Genomic DNA, 18,877 nt, shown 5'->3' on the forward strand with positions numbered 1-18,877 from the left:
TATCGAGGTCGCGAGAAAGCGAATGACGTCGTTAGGTAAGCGAGCGCCACGGAACTGGCGTCGAGCCATTCTCGAAAGTTCCGGAAACTCGTAGAAGCAAATTTTGTATATATGGGCTGCGCAGCTTACGCGACACTTTAGTACGTGACGAGAGAAGCTGAAGGTTGCTTCGATCTGTCTGACAGATTAACGTATAATCGAATATTCTACAAATCTTAAACGAAAAGCGAATCAAGTGAAATTTGTGACGATTAAAAGAGCGATCGTTCTATTGGACGAAAAATATACCTAATTCCGAAGGTAAGTCTCGAATCTAAAGATATTTTTTATCTCGTATTAATCTTCGTCATCTTTTTTTACGCACGAACGAGAAAGACGTGATATACAAAGGAAGGAGTTTTACACCGTATGTTATTCTATTTATTATACATGAGAACAAATTTTACGCTCGCCACGAGATAAGATTGGATTTATTTTTGCATCGCATGAAATCGTAGCATGCTCGAAGAAATGAATTCGTCGCGAATACGTGTTCATCATTGCCAGAAATAGCTATCTGTGATATGTACGTGGGTGGGTGTGTGCGTGCGTCGCAACGCGCGCGCGCGCGTGTATATATATATATACATACGTGTATGTGTGTGTATTAGTTAAATGAACATTTTATAATTCCCCAACTAAAATTTGCATACATGATCAAACTATAGGTATATAAGAAGGTACACAAAATCATCTGATATAATTTCATTGCTACTTGTCTCTTGCATAGAATATCTTGGCAAAGTACTTACTTTCCAGATTATTCGTGTTTGTATGCGTGTGAAACGTACGTGCGCACGCGCGTATACATATATATCAAAGTGAAAAGCAATTAAAAATTTAAAGAAGGATATAGCGGTCGTATTAAATATCCATTTAGGTAGACGAATCGCATAGATTCCGAAAGACATATTTAAGTGCTCAGTCGTTGCTTCCGTTTTTTATAAAGCACGACTTTATCGTACTGAGAAGACTTTTATGGTTACGAATCGAATCTCGAAAGATGACCGTCTTTCTTTTATTCTTCCTTTATTCGATTAATTTATTATGGATTCCTTATGATAACAAGATAATGACATAAGAAAACGTTATTATTTATACGAGTAAAGTATAAATAATAATAATAATAATAATAATAATAATAATAATAATAATAATAATAAATGTATATATAATTACGAATAAGAATCTATCAGAAAATTTAAGATACTTGAAGCCAGTTATTATTTTATAATTTTTTTTATTTATGTTACAGGTTTATAAAAATGGGGAAAGATTATTATAAAATATTAGGGATAGCAAAAGGTGCCAGTGACGATGAAATAAAAAAAGCTTATAGAAAATTAGCTTTAAAATACCATCCAGATAAGAACAGAAGTGCTGGTGCTGAAGAGAAATTTAAAGAAATAGCCGAGGCATATGAAGTACTCTCAGATACAAAAAAGAGAGAAGTGTATGATAGGTTTGGAGAAGAAGGTTTGAAAGGTGGAGCATCTGCCGATGGAGGTGGTGGCAGTGCATCGTACACTTTCCATGGAGATCCACGTGCCACTTTTGCACAATTCTTTGGCTCTGCAACACCCTTCCAAACATTCTTTGAATTTGGAGGTCCTACTGCCACGCGTGTCTATAATCTTCATGACGAAGACATGGATATAGAAGATCCATTTGGTTTTGGGATTGGGCCTGCTCGTCAAGGAGGTGGACAAGGAAGTGCTTTCCGATCTCATTCATTTAATTTTGCTGGACCTACAACAGTTAAAGGGGGTAGTAAAGATCGTGCTCAAGATCCGGCTATAGAACATGATCTTTATATAAGTTTGGAAGAAATATTACGTGGATGTACTAAAAAAATGAAGATATGTAGAAGAGTCGTTCAAGCTGATGGGAGTACGAAAAAAGAGGATAAGGTCCTTACAATTAACGTGAAACCAGGATGGAAGGCTGGTACAAAAATTACTTTCCAAAAAGAAGGAGACCAAGGTCGTGGAAAGGTTCCAGCTGATATTGTTTTCATTATTAGAGATAAACCTCATCCAATCTTTAGGAGAGAAGGCAGTGACATCAGATATACTTGTAAAATAAGCTTAAAACAAGCTTTGTGTGGTACCATCATAGAAGTTCCTACACTTACAGGAGAGAAAATCAGTATAAATTTAACAAGAGAGATTGTCAAGCCTAGTATTGTAAAGAGGATTCAAGGACAAGGTTTACCATTCCCAAAAGAGCCGTCAAAGAAAGGTGATCTTCTGGTTTCATTCGATATTAAGTTCCCAGACACATTATCGCAAAGTGCTAAGGACATTTTGTATGATACTCTACCAAACTGAATGTCCACAATGGAGAAAAGTCAAGAGGATATGCATTATTTTAAGAGCCAATCCTCCGATTGTCCTGACCGATAAAGTTATAGATGCATGTACGTTCTAGTACATAATAAAGTGAAGTCAATGAACGGCGTTTTAAAGGTGAAACAAATCTAATTTCACCTTATGCATAGTAAAATGTGATTTCTTACAGGATTCGGTCACAAAAAATGTCTTATTTGAAATTTTGTTAGGCTTTTTTAGCTGTTTGGTTTAGGTCAAAAGTTAAAGGTCTATTATCTATTGTAAAATGAAACATTATTTGTCTTTGCATATGGTAAGAATCCTAAGTATTGATTAAGATCGAATATGTTAAGTTATACAATTATAGAATGAGACTCGTTAAGATAACAATATTTTGTGCGGTTGCTGGTCTGAATTATTTGTTTGTATGTTTTATGAATGAGTAATTTGCGTGTTATATGAATGAAAGATGTATGCTGCGTACGTGATTGCGTTGAAGTGCACTTCGCGTTGATGGTGCGTGTTATTGGCAATTCTGCACAAGTATGTCAAAAACAAGCCACCGATCATTGTGTTCAAACGCAAGTAAAAAATTCTTCTATATACCCTTTCTGCTTCAATTATAATATACTAGATGTATAATAAGTTAAAAATAGAATAGGTAGATTCAATATCAACCTGTAATAACTCCTTTGTAATCTCATTATTCTAGTACATATATGATAATATGAAAAATATGATAAGTGGAATCTTTTGTCATACTTAGCAGAGTTGCTCATAAAACGTACCACCCTTTCTAATGGCGAAACAGTTTTCTTATGCAATACATCTCCTTAAGTTTAACGATTGACTAATTATTTGTACACTAAAATGATATGAACAATCTAAATTATAGAGTACGCGGTTTTTTTTTTTTTATTTATTTTTATTTTATTTTATTTTTTTTTTTTAACCATCATTAATTTTTTCGCATTGTGGTGGGTATAATAACATAGGTCTAAAAATAAACCACACAATGAGTGATGTCACCGATCGAGCTTTTGAGAGACAGTTATGGAATATGCGTATATAAATCTAATAGAAATTCATATATAGTGCTCGATCTGAAATATTGTTTTGTATTTATTTCACAATTGCAGATTAATACATGTGTTATTGTATAGCTCACGTATAATTTTTTTTCATATGACATAACATAAACAATTTAAACATAATTATTAAAAACAAAAAAGAACTTCACAAAGCAGTAAACATAAAATATTTCCTTTAATTATGTTTGCGCTTTCGCGTAGAATAGTATATTGAATTTTAAATCTAGGCTTTCGTAAGGTCAATATAATCTTTGTCTATCCATTCGTCATCGTTCGGTGGTAAGTTAAGGTTAGCTGGTAAAGATGTCAATAATGGTAAGCCATCGAGTCCTAAACTGAAATATTTTATCAATCGATCCGATGGCTTCGGTTCATTCGGACGGGCATTTTGTAATCCTAATCCTAATTCGATTTCATCCTTGTGATCGGACAGAAATTTTTTTGCAAATCGAAAGTCCTCTGGCAAGCAATGATGCTGACGGCAGAAATAATTCTGACCCCCCTCTTCGTGACACCATGTTCCGTCTGGAAAATACGGATCAAGGCCAAGGTCATTTAATTCTATACGCGGTGTGTAATAAGACATTATGTCTTTACGACGACAAAATATGGCACAAGCAATCCATGGTCTGTCGGATTCGTGAATAGCTTGCAACCCTCTACCTTTTCCATCCAATTCTGGTAATACCTCGCTAAATTCTATACATCTGATCGTAGCGAATTCAGTTATAGTTTTGCGCTTCTTCTTACAAAGTCTATCGTCCTTACAAAGTTGTACGTCGTAATGCAATCCTTCGCAGCCAGCCTCGGTATTAATTGGCAACGGATTATCGCAAGAACGATGTCTTTGTCGAGCTCCTTTCGACCTCTGTAAACAGCCGCTGCTACAAGGCCCTACCTTCCAATCACTCCAACCTCCTTCGCGTATAAAAAGTCCGCCTGGCCCTGGCGCGATTTGGAAAGCCGGAAGACAGTCGCCAGCACGACATTCTCTACCAGGCGCGCAATCTGTACCATCCAGCGCTGGACCGGCGAAATAATATCCGCTTCTATGAGGACTTTTACATTGAAGAGCCTGGCAAGCTTGATGTAGCGTAGCGACAGTGGCATCTTTGTCACGAAGAAGTATCTCGCATTGCTTTTTTGCATTCCATTCTCTACCAGGAAGATCAAGAAATCGTCTATGATCGAGAGATTTGTCTTCTTCTAGCGTTGATTTATCCAATAGACATGGTTTGTTGCGAGCAAGAGTTCGTACTACTTCACGACTACATTCCGACCAAATCGTCTCTCCTTGTACTCCTCTGCTGGGTGACATTATATAGCCATCTCTTGGGCAGGAATTACCAGTAGAATCGTGATGCATTCCTAAACTTTTAATAGAACATCTATATTAATTATTATATCTTATATAATTAATTAAGAACTTTCTTATCTATTTAACTTGTCTTTATCTTCTAAACATTTATTTATATAGAAGTACGAATGCAAAAAATTGTAAATTTGATTGAAATTAATTTTCTTTTTATTTATTCTTTACACACTTACTTATGTCCAATTTCATGAGCAGCTATATAAACCGAAGTAAAGCCTGCAGAAGGATATGGTTTCCCAAAGCGATTTGTAACTCCTAATTCTGCGATAACGCACGAGTACTGATCAATACATGTACCTCCTACTGTAGCCAAACCCATTGTTGCTGTATTTTTTATTCCATTTTCAATAGCATAAAAATCCAATCCAGATACATAGAGTCCAAGATCCCAGTGATTTGGATGCTTGTCATCTGAAGGATTATGAAGTTTTGCATAATTGCAAAAGGAATCTAATAAACTACCTCTTTCACCACCAAAGTTTGGCAAATCGGATGGTTGCTTATGCATTATGTCCATTCGTACAAGGGAAATATCAATTTGTTTTCCCAAACTAGATTGATGATAAAGGGCTTGTACTCCATTTATATATGCTAATAACATGTCACGGATTTTTTCATCGTCTCTATCAAAAAATGGTGAAAAAGTGTTATACCCAGCTTCGTCAAAGAAAATAGCTAGTTCTATTGTTAAATCTTCATTTGTTTGCCTTCTCTCAATTTTTTCAAGTACCTGATTTGTTCTGGATATATTTAAATTGTATTCATACTGGAGGTTTTTTCTTATATAATAATCTTGTGTTATTGGAGAAGCATAAGCTCTTTTTACGATGTGTGGTTCTCTATCTTTTAAAGAAGCTTCTGAACGTTCTCTGATAAAATGATAATCAAAGGATAAGGGATTTAAATCTCCCATTGGAGTAATTTCTAAAGTACTATTTTCCAAAAAGATAAGTCCATGCTGTATCAAGTAAAGAAAGAAAAACGTATTGTAAACATTACATATTACTACAAATATAAGTCTTTTAAATTAAGAAATAATATTATACATTGTGTGTGTCTGTGTGTATGTATCATGTATTAATAAAAGTAACAAAATAATACTAACTATACCATGTTCTTGACAAAGACTTATAGCTGCTGAACTAATACTGTCTATATGAAGATAATGACAAGGGGTTGGTTCATTCAAATGTGGTAACTCCTGCAGTATGTTTTCTTTGTTGTGGGTCCAAACTTGAAATTTAGGTGCTATTATCTTGGTATTTTTACGTAATCTCAATTCGATGAGTTGTCCAAAGACTTTGAAAGCTAATGGAACCTATAAAAAATACAATAAAAATTTTCAGTTAAATTGTTTCTGATGTCATATTTACAATTTTAGAAAATACATATGAATTTCATATAAAAAATTACAGAGAACATATATACCTCGATAACATTTTCTGTGTTCCATAATGGTAACATTACAATTTCTATATCCTGTGTGTTATTTCCATGAATCTGAATCAGGAAAATTATCAATATAAAATTCAATATGAAAATCATATTGTATACTGTAAAACATTCCAAAGACGAATATCACAACAGATCCATCTGCTTCTGCATATATACGTATACGCATACTGTATAACATACGTCTGATATGTAATGCCCGCAGTATATTATCATTGCAGAAGTACACATAATGTAAAATATATGCTGGTGCCTCTACTAACAATGTCATTGCCCCTAACAGTCAAGTAATAAACGCATTTTAAAAATATGTTAAACGTAAGTAAAATAACGTCGTATATAAAAAAGCTATGGTATAAGGGCAATATATGGAATGGCCAGAAGTTTAAAAGATTTTTTATCTTATACTTCTTTGACTAAAAATGTAATATATTTTACCCTATGTTTAATAATCAATGTGTACAAAACGGATGTTATAATAAGTATAATTTCTTCAGGTAGAGCTTTTGTACTTTGTTGCATTAAATTTACAGTATTTTTCACATCTGTAATTATTTAACGAAATTATTGTACTCATTGACACCATCCACTCATTCAGTAAATTTATATTAATAAAGAATTCCAATCTTTTGTAAAAAGGATGTGTCGTATAATTACTTCACATTATTAAATTCTTTTTTCTATTCTAAATTATTGTGATTGTGAATATATACCCTTCACACATACTTCTTTGTACACTCGCATTCCGTTTATCATTCTTGATATGATACAGTACCTTAAATTAGATTTAGTACTTACATTTTATCAATATGTATAATATACATTGTTAATATGACGTTAGAAAGCTTGAATATTATTAATTTATTATCATTATTGCAAACTGAACTTAAATTTGTATAAAAGTTTAATTTGTTTATGATAATTTTAATTTTTGATAATCTTAGTGCGAACATAGTTAAAGACTAAATGGAAGGTAGGAATAAAAGAGAATGCTTGATTGTTACAAAAACCTTAGTATTAAAATATTCCAATAAAAACAATAAATAATAATGATCAATAATAAAATTAATTAATAGATTCGGCAGTGTATGTAACATGCGAAATGTAGCAGGTGCCTACATTGTATTGACTACATTTACTAATATATAGGGATTATTAAATAATTCCATAATTAATTACAATCGTGCATATAAATCGATTCATTTTTTACATATTCCTTTTCAAGTGAAAGCTATTTTTACATATTTCTGTTTGACATGATAATAATTAAGAATCTTTTTATACACAAAGTTTCACATTTCCAAATGTGTTGTATTAATTGATGTATTTTGCTTTTAAATCATAATTATGCTTAAATGAAAGCATGAAAATCTCTTAATGTTCGCAGTGGTCTCTCTTTGGATAATTCGCACAATTTTACAAATTTGTGTGTAAATTTGTGCCAAAAAGGAAGTAATTATATTTTGGAGTGAAATGACCGTGTGTTGCTTTTTTGTTGTCATTTACACTATGAGTAACAGTGAACACTTGAATAAAGTCCTCCAAAAGATATTGGAAGATACAGCTGCTTATAAAGTTTGCAGCCATTACTTGCTACGAACACACAAAGGTTTGGTAGCCTTATTTTGTCATTCATATCTGTCCAAACATCTATGAAATATGACACATTATTTACATGTCTAGTATGCTGTATATATAATAACATTGTGTCATATTGTAGATGTAGACTATGAACTATACATTTTTAGAAGGCATAATCTCATAGGTACTGTGTAATGTCATAACTAATAAAGGTACACAGTCCTTTATGAAGTATAACATTTTCACGTTTGTTTGGCAATTATTTACCAAGCTTTACAATAAATTTCGTCTAATATTAAAGTTCATACATTACATCGCGCGCTGAGTAGTAGCAGAATAATTGTTTACATTCTCGTCATTATTCAAGTATACACTTCTTTCATTTTCGTACAAAATCTGTAGAAATTACAATTTGTATTCACATGTATGCTTAACTCAGCGATTTTATACACAGTATAAACAGTAAATATGTTTGAATAATGAACTAATCATTAAACCCAATAATTTCGTAAAGTTTGTAGTTAAATAATTTTTACATATGCAGTATATTATTTTAAATTAATAAAACTAAATCAATTTGCTAATAATTGATATTGACAAAAATGTAGCAAAAAAATCAAAATAACAGTGAAAAGTTAATGTCAATGATGCTAGAAAATATTAAATTTGTTTTCACAGGCACATAGATAATCATGTTTGTAGACAAACTTTATAAAACGTTCCATCTTCAATGAAATATTTGATTATAAGCAAATATTTAATTAAGTTTGTTCATCGTTTGGAGGCCACTGTCCAGAATGATTCCAGTCCCAATCTTTTCCTTTAGGACGAAATTTACTGGTACTTCCAGAATTATTCCAATCTCTGTGAAAAAACTTTTTTTTGAAATGATGTCGTTCAGGATCCACTTGTCTCTGATATTTGAGAGGTACTGACGAATTACTGCTTGCACTACCATTATTAGGATTTGCAGGACGGGGACTAGTTGGTGAAGGTGTCCGCGGAGGTCCTAATGCTTCATCAGGAGAAGGAACAACAGGTGGTGGTCCTGTTGCAGTACTATCCGAACCTAATCCACTATCAGGACTTGTATTTACACCTTCTGTGGATCTTCTTCGCTTGTCTAATTCTGTTGATGCAAATGCAACTAAACGATCAAATCCAGAACTGATACGATCCTGCCAATCTGCTTCCCCATCTGTAAAATAAGAATTTAATTTGACAACTAAAAAATATATAATAGATTATAATATGATGTAAAATTTTCATAAAAATAAGCCATGAACCCATTGTGGCTGTAATCAGCATATCTGTTGATGCAATATTGGTAATAAAAATTGCACATTTAAAACAGTTTATTCTTTCTGCAATCAATTTTAATAAAACCATTGTAACTTTTTATATCAATAACAATTCATCGAATATTAACGCACGTCATGTGTACTTGATCTAAATTAATAATTTATACAGATAAGAGTTAGAAAGGAAAGTTCAGAAACAGATATGATGTAACTTTACAAATTACAAATCTTGAATTACAAGGAATTGTGATACTTTTTTAGATAGTTATAAAAAAATGTGTACGAAGATAGAAAACATTCTATATGATGAATTACATTTTCGGATATTTTATATTTAATAAAATTTACAAACATTTATAGAATGATTTTGCATTTTATATATTATTACAGGTTAATTGAAAATTAATGTATAACTTTCAATGATGTAATATGTTAGTATTGCATACCTGTCCTTTCTAGCATAATATCTGTGATACATTAACAATCATTACAATTGTGCTATATTTTGAAATTATTATTGTTGACATATTGTTAATACATAATAAAATAATGGTACATTATATGCTATATATAATAAAGGATATATATACCCTATAAGGATATATATGTGTGTATGTGTGTGTATATGTATATATATATATATATTTCATATATATATTATATGTATATATTTCATATATTATATATATATATATATATATATATATATATATATATATATATATATATATATGAAAAGGTAATAAAGATAAGAATAAAGTCAAAATTATTTTACGCATTTAATAGAAAGTATTCGTATATACAAAAGAGAATATAACTACCCTAATTCCAAGAAATCAAAATTATTTTCATGCATACGTGCAATAGGTACATAGAAACCCACTAAATATAATAAATAGTATAAAACCTGCACATCGCAAGCCAGCATGCTCTGTCTGATATTACATACCTCTTTTATATAATTGTACTTGCACATTGTAATTTCACAAAATCAAGGTTTATATATTAGCCTTTATTTATTATATATTATTATATTTAAATGTTTATATATAATTTATATTAATAGCCATAATAAAAATTGATTTTTTTAATGTGTGAGTTTGGCTTATTTTCATGGAAATATATCTTCAAAAGGAAAATTATTTTTATTATATGGAAAAACTTATACTAATCGTATGTGCAGCAAATGAGAAAATGTTATAATAAAATGTCAATGAACAACTGTAATTTCAACAAGAAATTTTGAACAACCCCTGTGGGATAACTCACCAGCAACCACGAACCAACCCACAGGCAGCCATACTTTTTGATTTCTCCCTTTGATCTGTGTCTCAATCTCTAATAAAACAAGCTTCAGGGGATGTGAGCGAGATCGAGTATGTGACAGAGCTAACCAACAAACAGCTACAGTGCATCTAACAAATACAGCAAACAACAACAAAAATAAATATAAATAAAGATCAGGTACCAACTCCATAAGATAAGGTAAACCATAGACAATTATTTTAAACCATTAGTGCATAAAAAATAATAAAAGATGCATAGCAGAAACTAATACAACAGCATCTAAAAAGATTAAAGCAGGGTGTTTAGTAAAAGTCTTGTATAGTAAGGATTTAAGAACACCTAACAGTAGCGTTTTTATAATATTTTTATAGCTATATCTATTAGTTCATAAATATATAATAAGATATAAGGTACAAGCAAAGTTTTCCAGTCCATTAGCTTGATGCCAGAATGATAATTTGGAAATTAAGTACCCTTTAATTATTTAATATTTTATGAATTAAATTTACTAATCGATTAATAATTACTCCTCCCTATATATATATAATAATGTTTTATTAATTATATAACATTATCAATAGTATAATACTAATCATGTACCAAAAATATGGTTAAAATATGTGATTATTATAAAAAAACTTAATACTTTTAAAAATATAAAGACATAATTATATTCATGAGATATTTATGTATAATATATTCAATGGATTAATAATCCAAATGACATCATGTATTCATTGCATGCTGATGTCTCAGGAATTATCAAATAGTTTTACTAATGTAATCCAAATCATATTTTTTATACTCTATTTGTGTTGTGTTAGCTATGTATATATACTTAAAGGCTCATCCCTTTGATAAGAATTAACATGATATTTATACAAGTAGTATAAGTATATCCAAATATATCAGGATAGAATGTACATAACAAAACAGCTTTCAAACTTTTAAATGTTAAAGTTAACTTTTAACTTTTAAATGCTTAGCTTTTATACTTAATAGTTTTGTTTTGCACAATATCATCATTTTATTCTATCAATTTAAAAATATATAAATAGTAATAAATATTTACGTACCATCATCACCAATACCATTTCGCTGTCTTTGTGTTGTCATTTGAGGTTCATCAACCAAAGGAGTTGAAGTATTGGAATGTGGTTCTACGAGAGGACTTAAAGGAGCACCACTTGTGCTTACTGTTGATATGACTGCTTCTGTTTTCACAGATACTGTAGGTTGTGACTGGCAAATTGTGGTCATACTACCATTTGTACTAGTATTGTTGTTGCTATTACTGTTATTTGCGTATCGAGGATATGGCTGAAATCTAACAGACACAATGCATGTTTCAGAAAATATATGTGTGTATGTGTATGTAATACCTATAATGTATGTATATATGTATACGCGCGCGCGCACACACACACATTTATAAAAAAACTTATATATAGCCTAAAACATTCATCATCTGTTAGCTATTATTTTACTGTACCTTCTAGCAATTGGCAGCACTTGATCAGTTTTATTAGTGCCATTATGATTATTCAAAATGCGGGCATGTAAAGATGCGGCCAGTCCTTCTACTGGTAAGAGTTCACCATTTGAAGATGTTTGGGATGAATGTATAGATGAAGATGAATGAGAATGAGAATGCGTAAGCGATTGCGAAGGATTGTCAGAAAAATAAGATTCGTGATAGGGTTTAATATCTGCTCGTGGTAATTGTACAGGTGTATATCTGTAACATTGTAACATCACAAATTATATTCTCCAAAAATTAGTTAAATATAAATATTACCTTTGTGGCTGTGTAACAGGCGTAAATAATACAGATGATCTGGAAGTACTAGCAGGAGTAGACGTAGCAGTTGTTACTGATGTAGGTGCATAGCTAGCAACATGTGCAAGAGTTGATAAACCAGCATCACCTTCTGCACTAGCTGGTCGGCTAATAGGAGAATAGACAGTTTCTGGCCTCATCATTGCACTCATGTCAACTGCTGCATTTATTATCGTTTGATTAGATATTTCTAATGTTCTCTCTATCTCTCCACTCACAAGATCACCAATTGTTCTAGTTCCAAGCAATCCACTACCACCAGCTATAATACGATTATCGTGACCAGATTGCCTAGAATCAATTGCCGATCTATCAGATGGAGTTAAATGCGAAGAGAGACGTTCTTGAGATAGATGACGTCGAAGTGCAAGCTTTGCAGGAGAAACCTTCAATTAAAATTTTCTTACTAAGTATTGAGATTTCGGATATAAAAAAAGTTGCATTTCACGTAATAGCAAATACGAAGTGATATTATTCGAATTACCTGTGTATAATCTGGAGTAGAAACATTTTGCGGTAACACACCTCGCTTTTTATCTGTATCAGAATGATGCAGTTGCACTTGTAACTGCATTTGTTGCTGTTTACTACGATTTTGTTGATCTTCGTTTAATACACTTGTAATTATACTTTTTAATCTATCTTCAAAATTAGCTACCCTAGGTGGTTCTTGTGTTCTGTTTGCCATATCTTTATTACCCAAATGTGATTGCGATGACGAAATACATGACGATGTAGAAAAACTAAGAGATGCTTGAGGCAGTCTAGTTCTAGAATTATTATTAATATTAGAATTTTGTCTATTTGGAATTCGACCAGCTTCTATTTGTCTCCCAGTTTCTAAAATTTTCTGTGCTAAAATTTCAGGATTATTTTCTTGTATCTTGCCAATGTCTGGGACATCAGGCCACTCCTGAGATCTTGAACGTCCTTCTCTATTTTTCCGTGCAGACCCGTTTTTCCCATTTTGCTGATGATGCTGACTTTGAGAATGTTTATTGTTAATTGCATCTCTTTGTTGCTGAGCAATAGCAGCCACTTGTTTTTCATTACTAGCTCTTTCTAATACATTCAATTCATGCTCCAGTTTAGACACCTAGAATAAAAAGATTTACGTCTAATTTGGTAAACAATTCTTAACATATTGCCAATTAATCAGGAAGGTCATCTTATTTCGGAATATGCTATACCACCGATCGGACGGGGAAATTTTTTCGTTTCAATTTTTCAATATATTGCTGCGAGATCAATCGAAAAGATCTCCCAATTTACTTGGCAAGACTACGTCTACAATTTTGTATGAAATATAAAATAACGATTATATTTTATTATTTAAAGCTATTTGTATGTTTTGTAAGTACTTCCATTTAAGGATATTACATCACGTCATTTGCAAAAAATGCACGATGAGAAGCGTATAGTTAAACACAATTCGCGTGGTCGGCAGATAAATACAATCCTTTCGCTCGGGCGCACTTATAAGAAAAATGTTACCGGTGTACTTCGGGATGCTTTGCTGACCACTCGACACTGATATACAGACGTACAAATTGGTGAGAACGTAGGATAGCGGTTTCTGTTCTCCGAATTTTATGATGAAGTTTACAACAACATATATACATTTATTTTAATATATTCTTATTTTTAACTTACATATGATATTTTTAATTATAGAATGATAAAATTATAAAAACATGAAAAAATAACAAAATAATTAATATAATCAATAATGTTGTGTGAAAAATTTCAAAACATGGTGCGATACATAATTCAACATCGGTACTGACTATCGTCTTTTATCTTGCATATTACAAATTTTTGAATTTAATTATTTTTTATTTTACCAAATTATTTACATAAAGAGATGGAAAATACTTTTTAATAGGACATCGTTTTAATTTGAGATTTATTTTTTAATTTATCATCGTCCCTCTCGTATCAGTCATTCATTTGCCAAAGTGATTAACTCCACAAAATAGAAAACAAAGAAAATTGATAAATTTAAATACATTGTTTTTAAATCTCTTTTAAAATATATATTCCAATACGCAACACAGATAAAGTTCTATACACAAACATAAACATAAACATAAATATAAACATAAACATAAAATGTAACAAAATTTAAAGTTAATAATAATTAATAATTAAATAGTAAATTATTTATTAATCTACTACCATACAAGGTTTTGTCATTTAGTAGCATTGAACATAATTATTAAAGAAATTTACTTAAATATAAAAAGTAAAGCCAATCAAGTACTTTGATAGTAAAATTTTAAATAATTCTAAAAGTGGAGTTAGTCGCTTTGATAATCAATTGTTTAAGGTATCCACAGTATATATACTTTAGAGCGAAAGAATTAAGTGACTCGTATTAAAAGATGATCACGTGAAAATGGTACAAAACATGTATACCTGTGAATGCAATCTCTTGCGTTGCGATAATGTAGCAGATATTTCTTTCAATATATAATCTTGAGTAAGTGGTTGTGGTGCATTAGATACTCCATTTGTGTGACTATTGTATTTTTCTTGTAATTCTTGGTGTCTAAGCGCTGTTAATCTCGTTTGTTCAGATTCCATAGATGCTACTTGAGCTTGTAGTTTACTTGCTTTAGCTTGTAATTGTTTGTGTCTAAGTACTATTTCTTTAGCTTTTGCTAAAAGATCTCCAGGGGAAGTAGCATTTATGCCTAATTCAGTCATCCTGGCTTTTAAAAGCGCTACACTATCATCAATCAATACTTTTATTTGTTTCTCCAATTGTGCTGCTCTTGACTGTAGTTTAGAATTTCTTTCCCTCTCCTTTACTATATCTGTATTAACAGATACTCTGTAGGTAGGAGTTCTCATAGATTCTAACATAAGCATGAATTGGTCCCTATAAATAACAAATTATATTGTATATTATGATACACCAAATACATATCATAATAAAAGAATATACCTGTATAAATCCAAAAGTATTTGTAGAGCATATGGAGTCGCGGACGGAGCAGGTGGTATACTGAGTTCTTCGTGCACAGAGGTGGAATGAGATTGTAAAGAAAGGGATAAAGAAGACAGTTGTTGATCCACACAACCTGGCGCAGGAGGTGGTTTTTTCCCAAGAGCTTGTGGAGATGTACTTAATAATGTTTGACTATGTAATAAATCGAGTCCAGATATATTTATAGCTTTCTTGGGTCTAGACTTTTTCACACCTCTTCCTCTTTGTCTTCCTCTAGGAGGAGGTCTTGATATACCATTTGCACTTTTTCTGTTTAGTTTTCTACGAATTTTAGTTGATTGTCGACGATTTTTTATATTATTTTCATCCATATCAGAATCGCTATTTGTTCCTTGCTGTTCTGAATGATTAGGACTATCTAATTGTCTGGAAAGATCTCTTTTGGCTCTGTCACTTCTTTCACCTCTATTAGAAATCTTACTACTATTGCTGGCAGTGTTATTTATCACAGAATCAGAGTTTTCATCTAAGCCACCTTGCTTATTATTTTTTAAACGATGGAAATAGCGTTCCAATTTAGTTCTATCAATTACATGCAAATAATAGGACACTGGCTTGCCAGTCCATGAAACCGAACCTTTGAGTGGTGACATTTCAGATACATGCATTATGGTACCAATATCTGTGAATAAAATTAATTTAATTATATTATATTTTTCACAAATAAACGAACTATCTGTATAATTCAAAGAAGCAACAAATTACCGCTAAGATTTCGATCTGTTATTCGAAAATTTAGGGGACAAAACGACTTTGAGGATACTATCCGCGCGCCATCTCGTAAATCAGCAAATCTTTCCTTTAACTGATGGTCTACGGTTGGCCCAAAAGCAAAATTATTAACAAATACAATTGTAGCACCAGTAATGCTCTCGCGATGCTCATCTGCTAGAAAATCACCTTTCACCAAACGATATTCTCCACATCTTTTTCCATACCAATTTAACCATTTTCGAAAATTTATTTCCATACTCTATACACAAATCATTAAGATATATTGTTAAAATTAATTTAATCTCTACAGCTGTTTCAAGAAATGGGATTTACTGAATTGGGAAATCGTACTACCTGTGCATATCTCGAAGGTACATCAGCCCTCTCAACACCAATACAAATCTTACATAAAGTTGCTGCTGCCATTTGAAGAACTACTTGTCCAACTCCAGATCCTAAATCGACAAAAACATCATCTTCGGTCACATCAATCTGATCGATCATTTGACATACTAGTTCGTAGCTTGTTTCTCCATAAACCTCGGGTGAAAAGGGTTCATACTGATTTAACTTGTCAGGCTCAACTACAGCTTGATTATATGTTTGTTGAAGTATGTGCCGAAGTAAACCTCTACTTGGACGTTTATTTAATCTTTGTGATGGTAAACTGGTGCCTTTCTCCTATAAAGAATTAAATAAATGATAATGTATTATATAGAACATTGTAATTGTGTAAAATTTAAATACTTACCAGTTGTACCAAGCTGTCAATAGCTCTATTAAATCTATCACACAAATTTTTCATACTTTCATAATCTCTTGTATCATAATCGCAAAGAATATTATTTTCTAATGGTAATTTTAAGTCAGGTAAATCTTCACAAACCCATCTCATTGTTTCTACAACATCTAATGCTCCATCATGGCGATCCTGCAATTCAAAATAACAGTTAAAATAATTTAATTGAGATACAAAGTATTGTAAGTATCTAGATGTCTGCATTACATAAAGATGTAAATAATAAATAGGTCTTATATTAGAAAATTGACAATACTTGATGATTTTAAATGTTGTAATCATAAATGGAAAAGAAAGAAAAAAATGCCAAAAACCAAACAAGATTTATAAAATGTCATAAACAGAAACCCTTTACTTCACATTGATACCTATCATTATGAAATACACTTTAAAAAAATTTCCTTATGATTGTAAATATATGCTTCTGCTTGAAACTATATTTGTTGACTTACTTATAAATTGTCATATACATAACAATTAAAGTAATGCAACGTTAAAATGATATCAACATCCTGTAGAACAATATTATGTTTCCTTTTACGAATAACTAAGCTAAAATATGATAATAATTTGGAGCTTTAATAAATTCTAATCTATCATGATACCAGTTAATTAAAATACAGACATCTCTTGGTCGCGCAATCGAAAAAAAAAAGATTTCAAAGACTCGTCTTGCATAGAGTAACGGATTATGATAATGTAAGCAAAGAAGTAATATACAGTTCGTAACTCGAGAGTCATACAATCAGCTGTGAAAATCGTCGTTAAAGGATGGAAACCGAATCCCAGAAAGCGCGCATTGTCCGATGCGAAATGCGACGAAGTGGCAAACATGTATCTTTGTGTCTCAGGAGAAAGAGCGCGTTCACTCACGGATCCTGATCCGGAGGTGAGGGGCCACTGATAAACGATCGGTTCTGCTCCGGCTGGTGAGTGCAGGCGCAGCTCCATTTTACGCGGCGACCCGTCTTCCTCTTCTTCCTCGTCCTCCTCGTTTCTCTTGTCGTCCGCGTCACCGTCGTCGATGTCGTCTTCTTGGTCGTCTTCGTCCTCCTCTTCCTCTTCCTCTCCCTCCTCCGCCTCCGCCTCCGCCTCCTCCCCCACCTCCTCCCTCTTTATTCCCTTCCTCCACCTCTACTTCCTACTTCCTTCCTCAGGCAAAGAAAACGCAACGGCGACGGCTACGGTGGCAACGACGGTGGAAACCTCAGAAAAAAAGTGAGGCTCACGTTCGCGTGACGTAATCGCAACAACAATGAAAACGGCCGCCGTTGGCCGTTGTCCCCTTGAAGAAGGGGATATATCGGCTTGTTCCCGCACTAGGACACCAGCACCACGTAGACGACGCTCGCAAACCCCCCCCTCTCTACTGGTGCTACTACCCCGGAGGACATGAAAAAGGATACGGAGGAGACACGGGCGCCTCCACACAAACACTCATCAACAGCACTAGCAACAGCAGTTGCTATAGGGGCAGCAGCAGCAGCAGCAGCAGCAGCAGCAGCACCATACCATCAAAACCCACCACTACATTATACAACGTCACACATTACTCACTACTACCGCTGCTAGCAAAAGTAGCACCACTCGGCAGCACTAATAGCACGAGACGACGAGTGCGGAAAAGCCACGAGGATGAATGTCGGCGGTTAGCCGCGCACACGTTCTATGCAATCTTATGTCCTTGACGATCGATCACGAGGAGGCACCTCCAAAGAGAATGGGAAAAAAGAAGGATAAAGAGACAGAGATAGATGAATAAAAATGAAAAGAAAAAAATGTTAGCAGCACACACTTATGCTGAGTAAACGATAAAAAACACTGACACGACCGACTATCATACTATGCAAGAGACAGAGCTTTAAGAAGGGGGGGTATGACGACATCAAAACATGGCGTCGTGTCTCTTCTTCCTCTTGTACATACATACACCGTCGTGCGTGTCGCGCCGCACCGTGTCGTGCCGTATCACGCCGTATGCGCGCTCGACTCCTCTCCTCCTTTTTTTCTTTTTCTCCTCCTTTTCTCCTCTTCTCCTCTTTCTGTTTCGTCACT

At 32.9% G+C, this 18,877-nt stretch overlaps 3 protein-coding genes across 8 annotated transcripts; 1 reads left to right on the forward strand and 2 right to left on the reverse strand.

The window, feature by feature from the left end:
• Window positions 1-125: 125 nt before the first annotated feature.
• Window positions 126-3,531, forward strand: LOC127071675 (dnaJ protein homolog 1-like). Of its 2 annotated transcripts, XM_051011216.1 has the most exons (3): window positions 126-300; window positions 376-406; window positions 1,295-3,531. In XM_051011216.1, exon 3 carries the CDS (start codon window positions 1,305-1,307, stop codon window positions 2,367-2,369), a length of 1,065 nt encoding a protein of 354 aa, XP_050867173.1. In that variant the 5' UTR covers window positions 126-300; window positions 376-406; window positions 1,295-1,304; the 3' UTR covers window positions 2,370-3,531. The 2 variants fall into 2 exon arrangements, with proteins under 2 accessions (XP_050867173.1, XP_050867172.1); XM_051011215.1 differs by lacking the exon at window positions 376-406 and having other exon boundaries at window positions 127-300.
• On the reverse strand, window positions 3,274-7,127 carry LOC127071678 (A disintegrin and metalloproteinase with thrombospondin motifs 2-like). The gene is made up of 4 exons (XM_051011221.1): window positions 6,264-7,127; window positions 5,941-6,153; window positions 5,009-5,793; window positions 3,274-4,833 (listed from the first exon to the last, which is right to left on the reverse strand). The coding sequence occupies exons 1-4, from the start codon at window positions 6,378-6,380 to the stop codon at window positions 3,684-3,686; spliced, it is 2,265 nt and encodes a 754-aa protein (XP_050867178.1). The 5' UTR covers window positions 6,381-7,127; the 3' UTR covers window positions 3,274-3,683.
• Window positions 7,128-7,280: 153 nt separating this feature from the next.
• LOC127071668 (histone-lysine N-methyltransferase, H3 lysine-79 specific) lies at window positions 7,281-18,607 on the reverse strand. Of its 5 annotated transcripts, none has more exons than XM_051011204.1 (12): window positions 17,696-18,607; window positions 16,775-16,954; window positions 16,378-16,704; window positions 16,015-16,282; window positions 15,247-15,931; window positions 14,715-15,180; window positions 12,781-13,392; window positions 12,255-12,682; window positions 11,949-12,194; window positions 11,533-11,783; window positions 8,824-9,066; window positions 7,281-8,732 (listed from the first exon to the last, which is right to left on the reverse strand). In XM_051011204.1, exons 1-12 carry the CDS (start codon window positions 17,771-17,773, stop codon window positions 8,626-8,628), a joined length of 3,891 nt encoding a protein of 1,296 aa, XP_050867161.1. In that variant the 5' UTR covers window positions 17,774-18,607; the 3' UTR covers window positions 7,281-8,625. The 5 variants fall into 5 exon arrangements, 4 of the variants coding, with proteins under 4 accessions (XP_050867161.1, XP_050867160.1, XP_050867162.1 ...); XR_007785181.1 differs by lacking the exon at window positions 7,281-8,732 and adding an exon at window positions 10,439-10,584 and having other exon boundaries at window positions 8,920-9,066; XM_051011203.1 differs by having other exon boundaries at window positions 7,281-9,066.
• Window positions 18,608-18,877: the final 270 nt, after the last annotated feature.

The sequence above is a fragment of the Vespula vulgaris genome, chromosome 22 (genome assembly GCF_905475345.1).
Source record: "Vespula vulgaris chromosome 22, iyVesVulg1.1, whole genome shotgun sequence".
Lineage (NCBI taxonomy): Eukaryota > Metazoa > Arthropoda > Insecta > Hymenoptera > Vespidae > Vespula > Vespula vulgaris.

What these genes read in the sequence shown, in the direction of transcription:
- LOC127071675 (XM_051011216.1), top strand. Translation starts at nt 1,305, where the DNA reads ATGGGGAAAGATTATTATAAAATATTAGGGATAGCAAAAGGTGCCAGT.
- LOC127071678 (XM_051011221.1), bottom strand. Translation starts at nt 6,380, where the DNA reads ATGATTTTCATATTGAATTTTATATTGATAATTTTCCTGATTCAGATT. An exon ending in ACACAGAAAATGTTATCGAG is followed by an intron (nt 6,154 to 6,263) that starts GTATATATGTTC and finishes TATTTTTTATAG; the next exon opens with GTTCCATTAGCTTTCAAAGT. An exon ending in GCTCATGAAATTGGACATAA is followed by an intron (nt 4,834 to 5,008) that starts GTAAGTGTGTAA and finishes TTCTATTAAAAG; the next exon opens with TTTAGGAATGCATCACGATT.
- LOC127071668 (XM_051011203.1), bottom strand. Translation starts at nt 17,773, where the DNA reads ATGGAGCTGCGCCTGCACTCACCAGCCGGAGCAGAACCGATCGTTTAT. An exon ending in TTGACAGCTTGGTACAACTG is followed by an intron (nt 16,705 to 16,774) that starts GTAAGTATTTAA and finishes AATTCTTTATAG; the next exon opens with GAGAAAGGCACCAGTTTACC. An exon ending in GTGCTGCCAATTGCTAGAAG is followed by an intron (nt 11,784 to 11,948) that starts GTACAGTAAAAT and finishes TGTGTCTGTTAG; the next exon opens with ATTTCAGCCATATCCTCGAT.